Below are 16477 nucleotides of genomic sequence, written 5' to 3'. Positions count from 1 at the left end.
TCGGAGTTCTGAGGTTTTTACGGAATGATTGTGGATCACAAAAGGTTTTGTTTCTGTAAGGTTGTTAGTTCCGGAAACCTTTCTCATATGGAATTGATTCACCTCGTCCAACACCTCGTCCAACACTAGAAAGCGAACAATAACCGTCTCTTGCCATTTTCCTCCTGCCTTTAATACCCTTGATATGAGGGACACTTCAAAAAGGTCTCATCCTGGAAGCTCCATTCATAAATGAACTAGGAAGACTGACAGGAAAACCTAGCATAGCATCCCCCTCCTCCACTCTCTCACTCTCTGCCCGACTCTCTCTCTCTCTCTGCCCCCCTCTCTCTCTCTCTCTGCCCCCCTCTCTCTCTCTCTCTGCCCCCCCCTCTCTCTCTCTCTGCCCCCCTCTCTCTCTCTCTCTGCCCCCCTCTCTCTCTCTCTCTGCCCCCCTCTCTCTTTGCCCCCCTCTCTCTCTCTCTGCCCCCTCTCTCTCTCTCTCTCTGTCTCTCTCTCCCCCACCCCTCTCTGCCTCTCTCTCTCTCTGCCCCCACTCTCTCTCTCTGCCCTCCCTCTCTCTCTCTCTCTCTCTCTCTCTTCCACACTATCTCTCCTGTCGCCCAAGGCGATCTGAATCAAGAACATGTAGCAAGATACTTGTCAGCAAAGGGTTGTAAATGTGTTTTTAACGCATCCAAGACATCTCACTTTGGTTCGAACCATTCGGCGTATTCTCGAGTCGATGTTCACCCAGCTGGGGAACCATCGACTGACTCACGACGTACTTACCACCTTTATGGCTGAAGCATGTGCTGTCGTAAACTCTCGACCCATCACGACAATCTGTTCAGATGCCAATGATCGTCGGGCTCTCACTCTTGCCATGCTCCTGGCCCTGAAACCCCAGGTTCATGAAGCACCTCCTGGTGACTTCATTAACTACTTCAAGTGCATCGAGCCCCCATGGGTCACCCTCTCATTGACTGAATATGCATTGAGTAGAGTATATACTTATAGAGGTTAAAATGAGCAGCTCTGCGAGATCTTTCAATTTCCGGTGTTTTTGGATGGTTTTTTCAACATAGAAAAAGATAAACCAATTTAAAGGTTTTCAAATCCAGTGATTAAACCCTTGAGCTCCACATATGGGCAGGTGAGGTGAGTATGGTGAAAACCCTCATAATAGCTGCTAGACTCTAGAAATACATCTAAATCCTTCGAATCTCAATTTTTTTTGATAAATTTAAAGGGGGAAGATTTCTCTCTGAAGTTTGACACGTTTTTATTCCAGGATTTTGTCTTTCAGAAAAACCTTGATACCTCAAGAATGCAGTGAGTATGGATGATGGGAGTTGCACCAAAAACGGAGTTAGTGAAGCGTAACTTCGTTTTTTTCCTTTGTTTTCGAAATTTTGATTTCTAAGGGATCACTTTAAGTAGTTAGGGAAGATTTGTATGGACGACGACATTGGCGACGTCCTCAGTACCTTGCTGACCAGGTCTGGCTATGTCCATGAAAGGAATAACCCCAGAGCCTTCAATTTTGCCAGAAAGAGGAACAAGGCAACACCTGACATCTCGGAGGGATACGTAATTCTCCTTCAGCACAAGAAACTTCCCAGAACAACTGGCCACTTACTCGAGTTACAAAGATGAAACTTGGTGACGATGGAAGAGTTCGTCAAGGCAGGAATCATGGTTTGTATTGATGGTATTCATCACATCTACCAGAGACCTATTTCAGAACTTCTGGAAAGGACACCTACCTCCAAGCCGACACTCTCTAATTAGAAGTTACTGTTGTGTGAATTTTGGTTTTTTATTGTCAAATAAATTTTTATTTCGTGAATTTTTAGGCAGGGAGTGTAATAATGATCCGCACAATGATTTTATTAACATGATTCAAAACCTCCCTTGGAGACCAGCTGTTTTGCACCTTTCGTAAGTTGGCCGGAGTTTCGTCTGGAGCGCGGTCTGTTCCATGGTGCCACGAGATCTGACATCCCGCGAGATTTCATGAGGTTTCTTTTACGAGCCACCTGGGTCCTGTCGCACCATGACGATCTCTGCTGCTCTACATTCATCAATCCTTTCTTGTTTTCACCCTTCACAGAATCGTCGTCAAGTGAGTAATAACTGATTATTGTCTCTGGTTGATCGTATTCCGGTCGGTGGGTGATCTCTGCATTGTTTGACATTCATAACGGTTTTCGTGATGTAGCGTTCGCCATTTTTTTGTGACGTCAATGGTTCTTTCCGATGTTCTGGATTGTGATTGCGGCTTTGCAAGCATCCAGGGGTTTGTTTTGTATTTCGACAAACACAAAGACAAATTTTCGACAAACACACCAAACAGATCACCAAGACAGCCTTCTTTCATCTGAAAAACATCGCCCGTCTCCGTCCATCCCTCTCCCCCACAGCTGCAGAAACCCTCATCCACGCCTTCATCACTTCCCGTCTGGACTACTGCAACAGCCTCCTCTATGGTTCACCCTCAAATATCATCAATAAGCTTCAATACATTCAGAACTCCGCTGCCCGTCTACTCACCCACTCCCGGGCCCGGGATCACATCACCCCCGTCCTTCACAAGCTCCACTGGCTCCCCATCTCCCAGAGAATCCAGTACAAAATCCTCCTTCTGACCTACAAAGCCCTTCATAACCTGGCCCCATCCTACCTGACTGACCTCCTTCCCAGACACACTCCCACACGCACGCTCCGCTCTGCTGGTACCAACCTCCTGTCCCCCCCCATCCGGACCAAACTCAGATCCTGGGGGGACAGGTCCTTCTCCATCGCTGCTCCCACACTCTGGAACTCACTACCGCAAACCATCAGAGACTCATCATCACTCACCACATTCAAATCATCACTCAAGACCCACCTGTTCAACACCGCATTCAACCCCTGATCGTCTCTTCTCCTTCTCCTTCCTTTCTGTTTGGTTATTTAATTATGTATTTTTGTCTCTTTTGTCTTTGTTTTATGTACCATGCTAAAGCGTCTTTGGGTTTCTTGAAAAGCGCTACACAAAATAAATGTATTATTATTATTATTATTATTATTATTATTTGCAGTCACTATTGTATTGAAGGAAGCAGTTACAAGACTCCGTCTCTGTGACTGCATGTGACTTTTCTTTAAATAACGGTCGACACCTGCTGTAGTGAAATTAGACCGATCTTTCCCTTCAAGCTTCAAGCTCTTTTCCTTCAAGCTTCAAACAACAGGCATTTTAAGGCCATTTTCCCTGCAAGAGCGGAGGTTAGCCTTGCGGTCCCCATGACAATCTTCTCCATTTGCCCTATTTTCTGCAACTCTCCTTGTTAACCCCCTTGCCCGCATTTCTTCTTCCACCATCTTTAGCCAAGTCTTTCTCAGTCTTCCCCGTCCTCTACTTCCTTCTACATTCATTTCCATCACTCTTCTCAACCAGTCACTTTCATCCTTCTTCAACACATGACCAAACCATCTCAAACTGTTTCTCTTAACAGCATCCATCGAGGGCTCTATTCCCATCATCTTTCACAATTCATCATTTGTCTTCCTCTCTCTCAACGATACTCCGCACATCCACTGAACCATTCGCATTTCCACCCTTTCCAGCCTTCGTTGCTGCTCTACGTTCATTACCCATGTCTCGCTACCATAAATCATAACACTTCTCACACATGCAGCATACACCTTTCCCTTCAGCTTCAACGACACTCCCCTTCTCGTCAGCACGCCACTCAGTTCCCGAAACTTCTTCCATGCACATCTCACTCGAGCAACCGTCGCCGAGTCTGATCCACCTTCTCCATTCAGCATGTCTCCTAGGTAGCAAAATGTTTTCACACCTTCCAGCTTCTCGCCGTCTCCATGATCCAACTCAACATTTCCTCCATCTGCAGCTCCCTCTGTGCACACCTTACACTTGAATGTAGCTGCGACACTGGTTAATGACCCTCTCAAACCACTACATTTTTGATGAACCCACTCAGCGCACATTGTACATTGAATGGAATTCACTCCGCCACCCTTCATGCACACAGCACACGGCCACTTCCCAGTTCTTTCCATATAACCACATGCTTTACCACTTGCCATCACCTTCGTTTTTCCGATATTCACCTTCAGACCTTTTGTCTCCATACATTCCTTCCACTTGTTCATCTTCTCTTTCAGTACATCCATACTTTCTGCAATCAACACCAGATCATCTGCATACAACAACTCCCACGGTAAACCCTCCTTTACATTCCGAGCCAGCACCTCCATCACAGCTCCAAATACAGACTTGGCATTAAAAATGGAATTTTTTTTTTTCTTGACTTGGGTTTACTTTCTTAACCCAGTATATCAATCTGGTGAGTTTATTTTACACTTTGGTGATTTATTTGTTAAAATAACCATGTCACTGATTGTCTGTCGCAGCAAGAAGTCAGCAACAGGATTATATCTCAGGTGGCGTGGCAAAATGTACGGACAGGTGCATTTGATGATTGGCTCCACAGACGGGTATACAAGGGTTGTTGCGTTCTGTATTAGTGGAAAACAACTGCTGCACGTCTCCAAAAGTTATTGCCGCTTCCTCTGGAGATGGTCCGTCAACTCGACAATGCTGTTTGTCATGGAGTGGTGGCTTAACGAAATTATGGCATGAAACAGCGTGCTATTGCTCGGTAGTATGGCATCACTCAAGGTCAGGTGTCAAAGATCCTGAAACGAAATGCTCAGAGGGGTGTCCCTACTCCAATACCGAGGCCAGGACGTCCCCGCAGAACCACAAGGAGGGATGATCGCCAGTTGCACCGGTTAGTCCGCAATAGCCGTACCAAGTCAGCTAATCGGCTTAGGGCTGAGTGGCAGCAACTGACAAATGTGCCTGTATCCAGAAGGATAGTCAACCAACGACTGGTTCTAGCAGGCTATCGTGCCAGGCGTCCCCTGAGAAAGCCACGCCTGACCAGACAACACCGCCAGCGCCGATTGCAGTGGGCCAGAGAGCACCGTCAATGGCAGCCAGGACACTGGAATCACGTGATCTTCAGAGACGAGTCTAGATTTCTGGTCTATCGTCAAGGTGGCCGCATCCGAGTGCGCAGACAAGTGCATGAAGCCTACAACAAAGATTGTATAGTGCCAAGAGTCCAAGCTGGAGGTGGTGTGGTGACCGTTTGGGCTGCTTTTCATGCAGGGGGCAAAACTGACCTGGTTGTTCTGAATGGAAACCTGAACCAGTTCAAGTACAGGGCCATTCTGGAAGAAACATTGCTTCCATTTGCTTGTGCAGCCTTTTGAGGAAACTTTGTTTTCCAAGATGACAATGCACGGCCTCATCGTGCTCGCATGATCCAACACTTTCTTGCTGACCGTGGTGTAGAGCATATGGAGTGGCGTGCCATGTCCCCGGATATGAATCCGATAGAGAACTTGTGGGCAGAATTAACGCGTCAAATCGACCACTTGGACCAGCAGTCGACCTCTGTGCGTGAATTGCAGCAGGCTATTGTCACTGCATGGCAAGCGATTCCTGTCCAAACCTTGGCAAATCTCGTGAACAGCATGCCTCAACGTGTACGTGCTCTCCTGAATGCTCGTGGGGGTTACACGAAGTACTGAACTGTAATTTTACTGTCCGTAATCCTCGTCGTAATTTAACTTTTGTTTTTGTTAAAAAAAATTTTGGCTAATGTGCAAAATAAAGAGATACTTCTGGAAAACGCACAGAAGTTTAACACAGTACTGTCCGTGAATTGAGTTCGATATCAGTTTACATCACTTTCAAGGATCAATTTATTTGTTTCGAAATGTCAAATGTGGTTTTTGTTTCTTTTAAAGGTCACATTAACAAAATCTAGAATAATTTCAACATAATTCCAATGAACTTTTGGTTCTAAGACATCTTGAAAAGTAAGTTCACCCCCACAAAAAAAAAATTCCATATTAAATGCCAAGTCTGTAGTAGTGGACTTAGTACCGACCCCTGATGCACTCCCACCTTCACCTCAAACTCACCACTGTTTCCGTCCTGTTTCGACTCACTTCGACTCAGGAAGAGGCCATTTGGCCCACCATGCCCGGGGTATGTTCCTGTCCACTCACCACTCACCATTGTTTCGCTTCACGAGCGCAGGGTAATAAATGGAGTCAGAAACAGGAGCAAACTGCTTGCTGACGGAACACACCCTGGGCATGGTGGGCAAAATGTCCTCTTCCTGAGTCGAAGTTCCTTGTCCTTGTTTATCCTTATAATAAATAATTATTTATCAATGCCAATCACATGACTTTCTTGTCACAACAACAGAAATATTTTATAAATTTTATAACTTCCCAAGAAAGAGGTCATGTTTCACCAACGTTTTAATAAAATTACACTTGGCTTTGATTGCGTGTTACGTCATACCAAGTACTTTCATTCAAGTCTCCAAATGCCGCCAAGCATGACAAAATCCTAATGAGGTAAGCAAGCAATCACCAAAAAAAAACCATTAGCGCCAGTCCAGGCTGTTTGTTGTACTAATATAGACCATTAAAAGGCGCACGAGCCGTGTGGGTGTGGCTTATGTCTCCGTAGTAACCCTGATTGGATCTGAGAATTAGTGTGGGTGTGGCTTATGTCTCCGTAGTAACCCTGATTGGCTCTGAGAATGACAGTGTGGGTGTGGCTTGTCTCCGTAATAACCCTGATTGGATCTGAGAATGACAGTGTGGGTGTGGCTTATGTCTCCGTAGTAACCCTGATTGGATCTGAGAATGACAGTGTGGGTGTGGCTTATGTCTCCGTAATAACCCTGATTGGATCTGAGAATGACAGTGTGGGTGTGGCTCATGTCTCCATAGTAACCCTGATTGGATCTGAGAATGACAGTGTGGGTGTGGCTTATGTCCGTAGTAACCCTGATTGGATCTGAGAATGACAGTGTGGGTGTGGCTTATGTCTCCGTAGTAACCCTGATTGGATCTGAGAATGACAGTGTGGGTGTGGCTTATGTCTCCGTAGTAACCCTGATTGGATCTGAGAATGACAGTGTGGGTGTGGCTTATGTCTCCGTAGTAACCCTGATTGGATCTGAGAATGACAGTGTGGGTGTGGCTTATGTCTCCGTAGTAACCCTGATTGGATCTGAGAATGACAGTGTGGGTGTGGCTTATGTCTCCGTAGTAACCCTGATTGGATCTGAGAATGACAGTGTGGCATCGTTTTAACAAGTACTGACGTTCGTCATATCTGTTCGTTCGCATTTTCTCAGGAGTAAGTCTAGTATGATATCATATAAGCAAAACAGTTTGTGAACCGCTTAAAAAAAACAAATAAATAAAAAGAGTGCAAAATAAGCATGGCGGGCGCACGTTAACTACTGCGGCGTTTTCACATTCGTTTATGTAATTTAGTTATTAAAGTAAACATAACAAACTTTCGCAGAAAACATATAAAAGTAGATGGAGCCAAAAAAAGATTATACTGTAGGAGTGACGGGCAACACAAGGCTGAAACTTCTTGAATAGCTCAAGGCTCCTTTATTCCAACAAACCACCTGCAACCAAACCGGAACTCCTCTAAATAAACCCCCGTCACTTCCGCCCGATCCTCTTAAAGGGGCGCGGCTCCAATAACCGAGCGCACGGAACAACCATACCATCAATAATCCCATCGGTAACGGGACGGTATCCCCCACAATACTGCACCACAAGAACCTGAACGATTTTTGGTGGCCGTGAGTGACGTCACATGGAAAATGACGAGCTCAAAGAGTCGAGGCGCGATTCCCCTCAAGGCGACCTCGGGACAGCTCCGTACGGTAACTTCCGGTGTTACTACTCGTTCAACCCGGCGGAAGCTCGTCTGGCTCTAATCCCGCAAAATTTACTCTACCAGCTCTTTCCAGAAACAACTACTTCCCTCGCTATTCTCGACGTGGGTTGTAACTCTGGGGTAAGTTCCTTCCTTCCTTTCTTTCATCATAAAATATGAAGATATAAATGGGGGTGAAAAGACAAAGTACACTTACTTAAAAGCGGGTTTTTATGGTATGGAGGAAGAGGATAGGGTAGACTCGGTAGCGGAAGAGTTGACTGATTCAGAATGCGAAACTCGATTTGAAGGTGTACTACCGCTCATTACATTGACATGGCTTCGATAAAGTGCATGAACGCTCACCATGTATTCTAGTGTGAGCAATGGCTTACTGAACTGAACCACCTTTGGTTGAGTTGGTTACCTGACAGGAGTAATTTCCCTGTCAGTGGATCATGGGGACTCACTCCTATTGAGAGGAGTGGTCCAATGGTATGACCATGCATTGTGGCCCTTCGGGGTCAGGATGCATGTGTTTGAATGACCATGTGCTTCAGCCTTGGGGTTGAGGTGCATGTGTAATGTTAATGGGACAGCCTTGATAGACGTTGTGCCTTGGCCATGGGGTCAAGGTGCACGTCCAAGGCTGTTGAAATGTTTGATTTTTTACCTTTTTTCATCGTAAAAAAGGCAGGCCTTAGCACTGGCCTCATAAGTGCAATGGCTTACACAGCAAGGTTTTTAAAATCGAAGGTTTTGAGACATTTTATCCATCAATGAACTCACCTTAACGCATACACACCATTGTAAGTTCACTGACATACTGGATATCTATGATACCTGCCTTGTAATAAACATATATGTCCTGAACATCCCTTATAGTTATAATATGAGGTTTATGCTCCTACGGGCTACGGCACCAGAAAAAAGAACTTGTTGCTGGATGTGGATACCACGTGACCTTTTATTTTTACATCCACGTAATTGCAGATGGGACAAACTGGCGTTACATCCGCTGTGAATAAGTGTGCAGCAAGGTGCAGCACCCTCTGGCACTGCACTAGAGCAGCATTCTTTTTCCCAGTTACAAGGATTGAATGGCCTGGTGTTGGATTAACGGTTAAGGTAGCTGGCTTTAGATCTTAGGGTCGTCGACTCAGCCTGTCGTCCTTCCGCGGTATCCTGCGTCGGAGTGGCAACCTGTCTGGGATTGTATCCCCAAGCCAAGGAAAAACTGCTTCAGCAGCCAAGAAAGGAGTGGTTCTTCTTCTTTCTCGTGGATTGATGGCGTCCAGGAGCAAATTGCTCGTTGCTTAGCACGCACTAATTGTTTGGGTTTGTGTACTAATACCACTTTGATTGGATTTGTTTGTTTTTTCAAGTTGTTATCACATAATGGCTTGATTGTCACCTCCTCGCTTAGGGCTTTGCTGTGGCATTCTACCAGCATGTGTGTACCTGCTCATCACCCGTGCACCTGCTGGGACTTGACCTTGACCCCTGGCTGATTTCCCAAGCCAGGAGCACTAACTCACATCCCCAAAACATCCGCTATGAACAGGTGAGGAGGGCTTTCTCGCTTTCTAGCAGGTTGGGTAATTTCAGAAGGGGAAGAATTAGGATAGGGGGGAAGATGAAGATGAAAGGAGAAGGAATGTTAACGTAGGAAGCATGGAATAGGAAATTAAATATTTCCACCATTTTTGCATTTATAGATTGAAAATCAAAGCTCAGCACTCAGGATCGTTTTGAAAATGGTGACTCGTCAGATCATTGTATGTTCTATAATGAGAAACCATCCAGGGAGATTTCATAAACTATAATCCATTTGTATCCTCTCCTTATAAAGACGGATATCACAGACCCCATTCACCGTGATGCGGTTCTGCAAGACTTCTTGGGGTCGCTGGGACGAGAACCAGGCCCGTTGGATCTCTCCCTGTGCCTTTCGGTCACGATGTGGATCCACCTCCACCACGGCGATGCCGGCCTAAAAGCCTTCCTCGCGTGGCTGTCCGCTAATTCGCGCTGGATCCTCGTCGAGCCTCAGCCTTGGCGTTGCTACCGAGCGGCCGGGCGACGTTTGAGGAGGCTCGGGCAAGCGGAACCCCCCGCCTTGGCCGGAATGCTCGGGCGTCCTCGAGCGCGATGCGACGTGAAAGCGTTCCTCTGTGAGGAATGTGGGATGCGTTTTGTGAAGAGTTTTGGGGATACGACCTGGGGTCGGCCAATGCTGTTGTTTGGGCGTAACACGAGGCAGGAGGGAGAAGAGGACCAAGATGAAGGGTGAACCGCTGTGGAGGAAACAAACAGGTGCAGAGGTCAAAGCGGCGACCGCAGCATGTGAGAGAGCGAGAGGAAACGATTGGGGCATCATGAAAGCATCAGGAGCAGAACACTTTCTTCATCACAAACCAAAAGCATTATGGGAATCTCGGCTGTTTCCTTAACGTATAAACCACTGATTGTACTGAGATCGGGGTGGTGACGCTATGTACAGGTACAGCACTAATGAGGGTGAAAGGTACCTTGGGAGTAGATACGAGCAAATGCCTCTGTGAAACGTGGAGAAGAGGAATAGGTAGGAGCAGATAGCAAAGAGAGGAATATGTTAAGGTATACCTTAATAAAGGTGTACCGATTGTAAAGGTTCATTAAATCAGGTGCCATTCCCACTTCTCACGATAAAACTGAGCCTTGTATCCAGCCAGCTTCGTGCCTTGTTGTAAATTTGAGGCCTTCATCTTATGCCACTTCAACACCGTGCGTGCATCCGACGTTTGATCTTCCTGCTTCGAAGAGCGGTCCAGGTTGTTGCAGAGGTAACACATTTATTACCTTCGCAAAAGCGGAAGGTTATGTTTTGATCGCTGTGTATTTATTTGTATGTCTGTGTGTGTGTGTGTGTGTATGTTATTCGCATAACTCAAAAAGTATTCAACCGAATTGCATGAAATTTGGTGGGATGATTGGTTATTATACGGGACACATTTGATTAGATTTTGGGAGCAATCGGGTCAAAGGTCAAGGTCAAGGTCACGAAAAGGTCAAAATCGTATTTTTACCATAGCGCGGTCAATTTTTATCCAATTGGCATGCAACTAATGCCAAAATGTTCAGAATTCAATGCCCGATCTTGTGATATACGACATGACCCAGTGAAGACATTACCCTTGTTAGCGGTTGGGGGTCAAAGGTCAGGGGGGTCACGACCTTGCAAAATGTGCGTTTTTTGTCATAACTCGGTCAATTCTTATCCGATTTGCATGAAATCAGCACCAAACTGTTCACTGTTCTGTTCCCTACACTCCCATGCCAAGTACAGAACAGTAGCTGCGGCGAAGGTATGCGCTCTACCGAGTGCCCGTTCTAGTTTACGTTTGAGCTACCGAGCTTGGGTTCGATTCCCCACCCGACTACGAAGCATCCGGTTGGTTTTTCAGAGGTAGGCCGTTGCATCACGAAGGGCACTATCCCTTGGATGGACATTAAGCCGAGTATCCCACCCGCTAGCATTAATTGGTGGATGGAAAAGATCGCCGTGTCTTTCAACAAGGAATAAACAAGTTATTGTGGAACATCCAGCCCATATTTCAGATATACCTTCCCTACCCTTCCGGAGGACATCAGCTGCATTCCCAGCAATGATGCAAATCACTGCTGCTCATGTCAGTCATTGAATGTTCGACTTGAATGCCTTTGGGGTGTGGTGCGGTGGTGGTCGTGCCACCGCCGACCCACTTAGAACAAGCCCCCGTCCTCTCCACAACGAGCTCATTGACTCTTCCTTTTTTTTTTTATTTCATTTTACATGGCGTGGCCACATGCACTAAATAGTCATTACAACATTGTTCATAAACACTCCATTTGAGAGCAGCTTCCTCAGCCACAAACCAAAAAGGCCGCTTTGTTTCGCATTCTCCGCCTGCCCCATAAATCATGAGTAATTAAAGTCCGATTCAAAAGAGCATGACTAAGTTTGAGACTTCACCACATCTGCAACAGCTCTTCCCTTGACCACCTTTCCGTAGCGAGGGCTCTCGTATTCACCTTCGGTCGCATCGCGCATGCGACGGCGCGAACGCATGTTGGCCACCCTCCTCTTCTCGACACAGTACTTTGTGAACAGGAATGCAGCAACGCCGGTGGGAAGACCCAATGCCCTACGTCACCGTCAGAGGCAGGACAAGGAGGCCGAGAATCAATATTTGATTTGGTTTCATCTTGATCACAACAAACTTGCACATTTCATTTTACTTAAAGCACAGATGGATATTGTATGTGCACATTTGTAAAAACAGAACAGCTTGCCCAGAGTCGACGAACGACAACAAGGAATAAAAGTAACTTTGGCAAAGGAGAAGGGCACTTGGCCCACCTTGCCTGCACTAAACAAACACCCATCCACAAACAAGCTACCTAAACGTCCTGCCAACATCCCGATAGCCCTCTCTCTCTCCAATACTTCCAGGTACCTATCTCATTCCAATCTCATCCATATCTCCTGTTTCTGTTGCCACAACCATTCCAGGCATTAACTACTCTTACGTGTTAATGGGACCAGATGGGATCAGTCCACGGGTCACACAATCCTGCTCTGCTGCTCCATCACAACCTCTCTCTGTTCTCTTCACCCTCTCTTTTGCTGAAGGTCATCTGCTATCAGCTTGGAAATCCGCCAACATTACAGCTTTACACAAAAAGGTGCAAAAACAGATCCTTGCAACTGCAGGCCAATCAGCTTGCTCCCAATTATCAGCAAAGTCATGGAATCCATCATTGCTTCGGATATCAAATCCTTCCTCTTCTCCAATGGTTTGATCTCTGATCATCAATATGGATTCAGACCAGGTCATTCTACTCTGGACATGCTGCTTCTGCTCTCTCAACAATGGATGGAGGTCCTCAATGCCAAACAGGAAATTAGAGCAGTCTCCCTTGACATATCACGTGCCTTTGATACGGTCTGGCACCCAGCTCTGCTCACCAAACTCTCCTCCTATGGTATCCATGGAAACTTCCACGCATGGCTTGCAGACCTCCTCTCTGGTCGCAGTCAACATGTGGCCCTGAATGGATTTCTCTCATCTCCCCTTCCTGTTCAGGCTGGAGTTCCCCAAGGTAGTGTTGTGGGCCCTGTGCTATTTCTGGTCTTCATCAATGATCTCTCTGACTCTCTGGAAAATCCTCTCTATCTCTCTGCTGATGACTCCACTATCTGCGGCTCAATATCTCAACCCACAGATCGGCAGTCTGCAGCCTCCTCACTCTCTGCAGACCTGGACAAAATCACAAACTGGTCAAACAAGAGGAACATGTCTTTCAATTCTGACAAATCTCTCGCTCTTACGATGTCTCTCTGAAAAGACCGACTGGACAACCCTCCCATCTACTTTCTGAACAATCCTCTTGAAGAAGTTCTGTCACTCAAGCTTTTGGGTCTCACTATCTGCCATAATCTTTCCTGGGAAAACCACATTTTCAAGCTGGCCTCCAAAGCGAGTCACCGACTGGGCATCGTCCGTCGTGCGAAGTCCTTCCTTGGCACACCTGAGCTCCTCACCACGTACAAAGCTTGCATCCGCAGCTCAATGGAATACTGCTCTCCCCTCTGGGTTGGTGCTCCTGCCTCACACCGAGCTCGGCTTCACGCGGTTGAAACCAAAGCATTCAGATTCCCTGAAGCTGATTCTGAGGTCCTTTCTGTCTCTCTCACCGCAGACAGGTTGGTGGTCTTTCTGTCTTCCACCGACTCCTCTCCGGCTTTGCTACCCCTGCTCTGTCTGTGCTCTGTCCCCCAAATATTCCTTCAGGACACACAAGATCTGCCAGCAAACCCTCTTATGGTTAAACTGCCAAAATCAAGACTCTCTTCTCACCTTCACACCTTCACTTCTCTTTTCTCCCACCTCTGGAACAAACTCCCTCACTCTCTTCAATCCCGCTCCTCCCTCCAGGTTTTGAAAACAGCTGTTCACCACCATCTCTTATTTTCCCCCATCCAAAACCTTGATCTTTTCTATCCCCGTTAAAACACCCCAAATCCACCTCTTTCAATCCCCAACTTTTTTACTGAAATTCCTAGTGGTGTTCATTTGCTTTATGCCGTGTACCCCTCCCTCCTCCCCCAGCCCTCTCCCTTCCACAGATCTACCGACATCCCTGTTCTCTACTGTTGTTGTGCTTGTGTGCTCCCCTCTTGCCTCCCGCTCCCTTCATTGCATGTTTTATGTGTATGTGCATGTTTTTCATGTCCAATGTGTTAGCTCCTACACGAGCCTCGATTCTGTATACAAAAAAAAAAAATTAAATAAAATAATTAAATAAAAGTGAAACACCCTCCTTGCCAATTATTTCCGTCCCAACTCTCCTCTTCTTTACTCTCAGGCTGTGGCCCCATGTCATATCACTCTCCATTGTGCTGAATAATTATTCTGCACTTATTTTGTGAATACCCTTTATTATCTTAAACATCTCACACAACTCGTCCATTTATAGTACAAAACAGTTGCACATTTAAAGCAAATAGTCACAACTTGAAGTAAAAATAGAAGCCTTCCTGTGTAGTCCACCTTGAAAGTTGTATTTTATGCCTTCCACATAGAGTACATCTTGCCATCTCGTCTTACCAAGCCCAGGCGATGTAGCGCATCCCTTTTCGTGTTTGTTGTTGAGGTGTGTACGCAGGATCATCACGTAAGAAAGCATGGCGTGCATCGCGGATTTCCTTCTCGTGCCTTGTGTCTCCCGATGCTTTGTGCCGGGCGTGTTTGCATGGCTGCCCGTACGATCGCCGCCAGAGCAGGAGCACTGTGGGTCAGAGGATGGTTCATCTGACAAATCATGTCACGATACCAGGGTTGCTGGTTGCTTATTAGTCCCCTACCGGTGTACACCGGAGGGGACTATAGGGTTGCACTCTGTCCCTCAGTCCGTCACGCAAAGAACAGTTTTCTGGACTTTTTTCCTAAACTCTTAATCCTAATGATTTCAAACTCGGCACATGGTTTCCTCATGATAAGTTACAGATCAAGTTCGAACTTCACGACGTTTCGATCATTTTTGACAAAGTTATGGCACTTTGAACTTTGGTAATTTCCCCAACAGTTTTCCGGACTATAATTTGGAGTGCGGTAAGTCAAAGCTGTTAATATTCCTTGTTTTAACTCCAATTTACATTCTGTTTCCACTTTTAGTGAGAATTGGGGGTCTGTGTAACCATTCATGAACTTTATTTGGTGCAAATCGGATCATTTTTAGCCGAGTTACCTCAGACCGTGAGTTGGTAATTATATAATTCACACAATGCAATACGTGCAGGCCGCTCCACGGAGCGACCCTGCGGGCTTATTTTAACTCCGATTTACATTTTTTCCCCTACTTTTAGTGAGAAGTAGGGGTCTGTGCAACCATTCATTAACTTTATTTGGTGCAAATCGGACAATTTTTAGCCGAGTTACCTCAGACCGTGAGTTGGTAATTATATAATTCACACAGTGCAATACGTGCAGTCTGCTCCACGGAGCGACCTTGCGGGCTTATCAACGAGGCGAGGCGTGACACACACGTGTCTCAGCATACCTCAGATCAAGTTTGAAAACCAGCATCAACCGTGCATAAATTTGCATAGTCGATCATTTTTGACAAGGTTATGGCACTTTGAATTTTGGTAGGGGACATGAATTGCAGCGCAATACTCAGAATGCTTGTTCAATATAAGGATGATGACCAAAAGGCGGAGTACGAGGGGTGTCTAAAAGCTTTTTCTGCCAAAATCTTTGAACCAAAAAACTATTGGAATTGGAGAACTTGCCCACCACTGGGAAGAATGTGTGACGCTGCCTGTAAACTACGAGTTAGTTTCATGGTCACAAAGAAACTTTACTCCTTTTACTCCAGCTTCAACCTTCATGAAGGAAATACTATCGATGCCAAACCTGGGCTGACAGGTGGCATCGGCCCTGGAGGTACACATACTCACCTTCACCTCCAAGCTGTCTATCCTGGGTTCGAATCCCGACCCAGCGACCAAATCGTCATCCCAATGTTTCCAGGCAGGGTGATTTATCGATGTGTGTGAGGTTAAACATCCCACGGTGTCCTTAGCGATGAGGAGGTGAGTTATCGCCGGCATCATGAACAAATTACAATATTCCTGCCCTAACCTACAGAGGGCACTGCATTCGAAAATCCTGTGATGCTAATCTGCAAACGAGCGAAGAAGAAGTTTTATAGAGGGGTCTCAATATAAAGCCTTATTTGACAGACGATCCATAATCCATAAACATCTTGCACATGATCAGGAACAAGGCTAAATCTACGTAGAAGCTTGAGGGCAGATTACTCTTCTTCTTAAAGAGTTAAAGCAGCTAATAATGAGGTAACATCCCATATTTTAAAAGGAAAAGAGACAAAATGACGTTGTATAGAATTCCCCGCCAAGTTGTATAATAAATACCTGTTGGGCGGAAAGGCATGACTTCCGGCTTCAAGAGCGTGGAATACCCTTGGAATGTACACCTTGTTCACCTAATGCCGCTCCCTGGTCCCAAAATATTAATGTACACGAAGTATATCCGATAATAAAAGTCGAACTCATTTTCAACAAGTTAATATAGAAAGACGACAAAATAAATATTCATCAAAAATGAAATCACTGACACGAACTATCCCGCTAGGGTTATCATGTACTGCACAATGGCACGACCG

General features: G+C 45.9%; 2 protein-coding genes across 3 annotated transcripts; one reads left to right on the top strand and one right to left on the bottom strand.

Moving 5' to 3' along the window:
* Positions 1 to 6316: 6316 nt before the first annotated feature.
* On the top strand, positions 6317 to 10475 carry BCDIN3D (BCDIN3 domain containing RNA methyltransferase). 2 transcript variants are annotated; one of them, XM_078766453.1, is made up of 4 exons: positions 6317 to 7054; positions 7102 to 7906; positions 9192 to 9329; positions 9618 to 10475. In XM_078766453.1, exons 2-4 carry the CDS (start codon positions 7703 to 7705, stop codon positions 10056 to 10058), a joined length of 783 nt encoding a protein of 260 aa, XP_078622579.1. In that variant the 5' UTR covers positions 6317 to 7054; positions 7102 to 7702; the 3' UTR covers positions 10059 to 10475. The 2 variants fall into 2 exon arrangements, with proteins under 2 accessions (XP_078622579.1, XP_067989431.2); XM_068133330.2 differs by having other exon boundaries at positions 6328 to 7906.
* A 1070-nt stretch (positions 10476 to 11545) lies between these two features.
* On the bottom strand, positions 11546 to 16477 carry LOC144888479 (uncharacterized). The gene is made up of 3 exons (XM_078766455.1): positions 16227 to 16477; positions 14398 to 14578; positions 11546 to 11931 (listed from the first exon to the last, which is right to left on the bottom strand). The coding sequence occupies exons 1-3, from the start codon at positions 16243 to 16245 to the stop codon at positions 11742 to 11744; spliced, it is 390 nt and encodes a 129-aa protein (XP_078622581.1). The 5' UTR covers positions 16246 to 16477; the 3' UTR covers positions 11546 to 11741.

The sequence above is a fragment of the Myxine glutinosa genome, chromosome 12 (assembly GCF_964187855.1).
Source record: "Myxine glutinosa chromosome 12, kmMyxGlut1.1, whole genome shotgun sequence".
In the NCBI taxonomy this organism is placed as follows: Eukaryota; Metazoa; Chordata; class Myxini; order Myxiniformes; family Myxinidae; genus Myxine; species Myxine glutinosa.
Note: the sequence above shows the minus strand (reverse complement) of the source record. Positions and strands in the feature narration are given on the sequence as shown.

Excerpts from the sequence above, each read along its gene's own strand:
- BCDIN3D (XM_078766453.1), top strand. The coding sequence starts at position 7,703 with ATGGAAAATGACGAGCTCAAAGAGTCGAGGCGCGATTCCCCTCAAGGC. Across the intron at positions 7,907-9,191 it reads ACGTGGGTTGTAACTCTGGG|GGCTTTGCTGTGGCATTCTA; the intron begins GTAAGTTCCTTC and ends CTCCTCGCTTAG. Across the intron at positions 9,330-9,617 it reads AAAACATCCGCTATGAACAG|ACGGATATCACAGACCCCAT; the intron begins GTGAGGAGGGCT and ends CTCCTTATAAAG.
- LOC144888479 (XM_078766455.1), bottom strand. Across the intron at positions 11,932-14,397 it reads CGCTACATCGCCTGGGCTTG|GGCATTGGGTCTTCCCACCG; the intron begins GTAAGACGAGAT and ends ACGGTGACGTAG.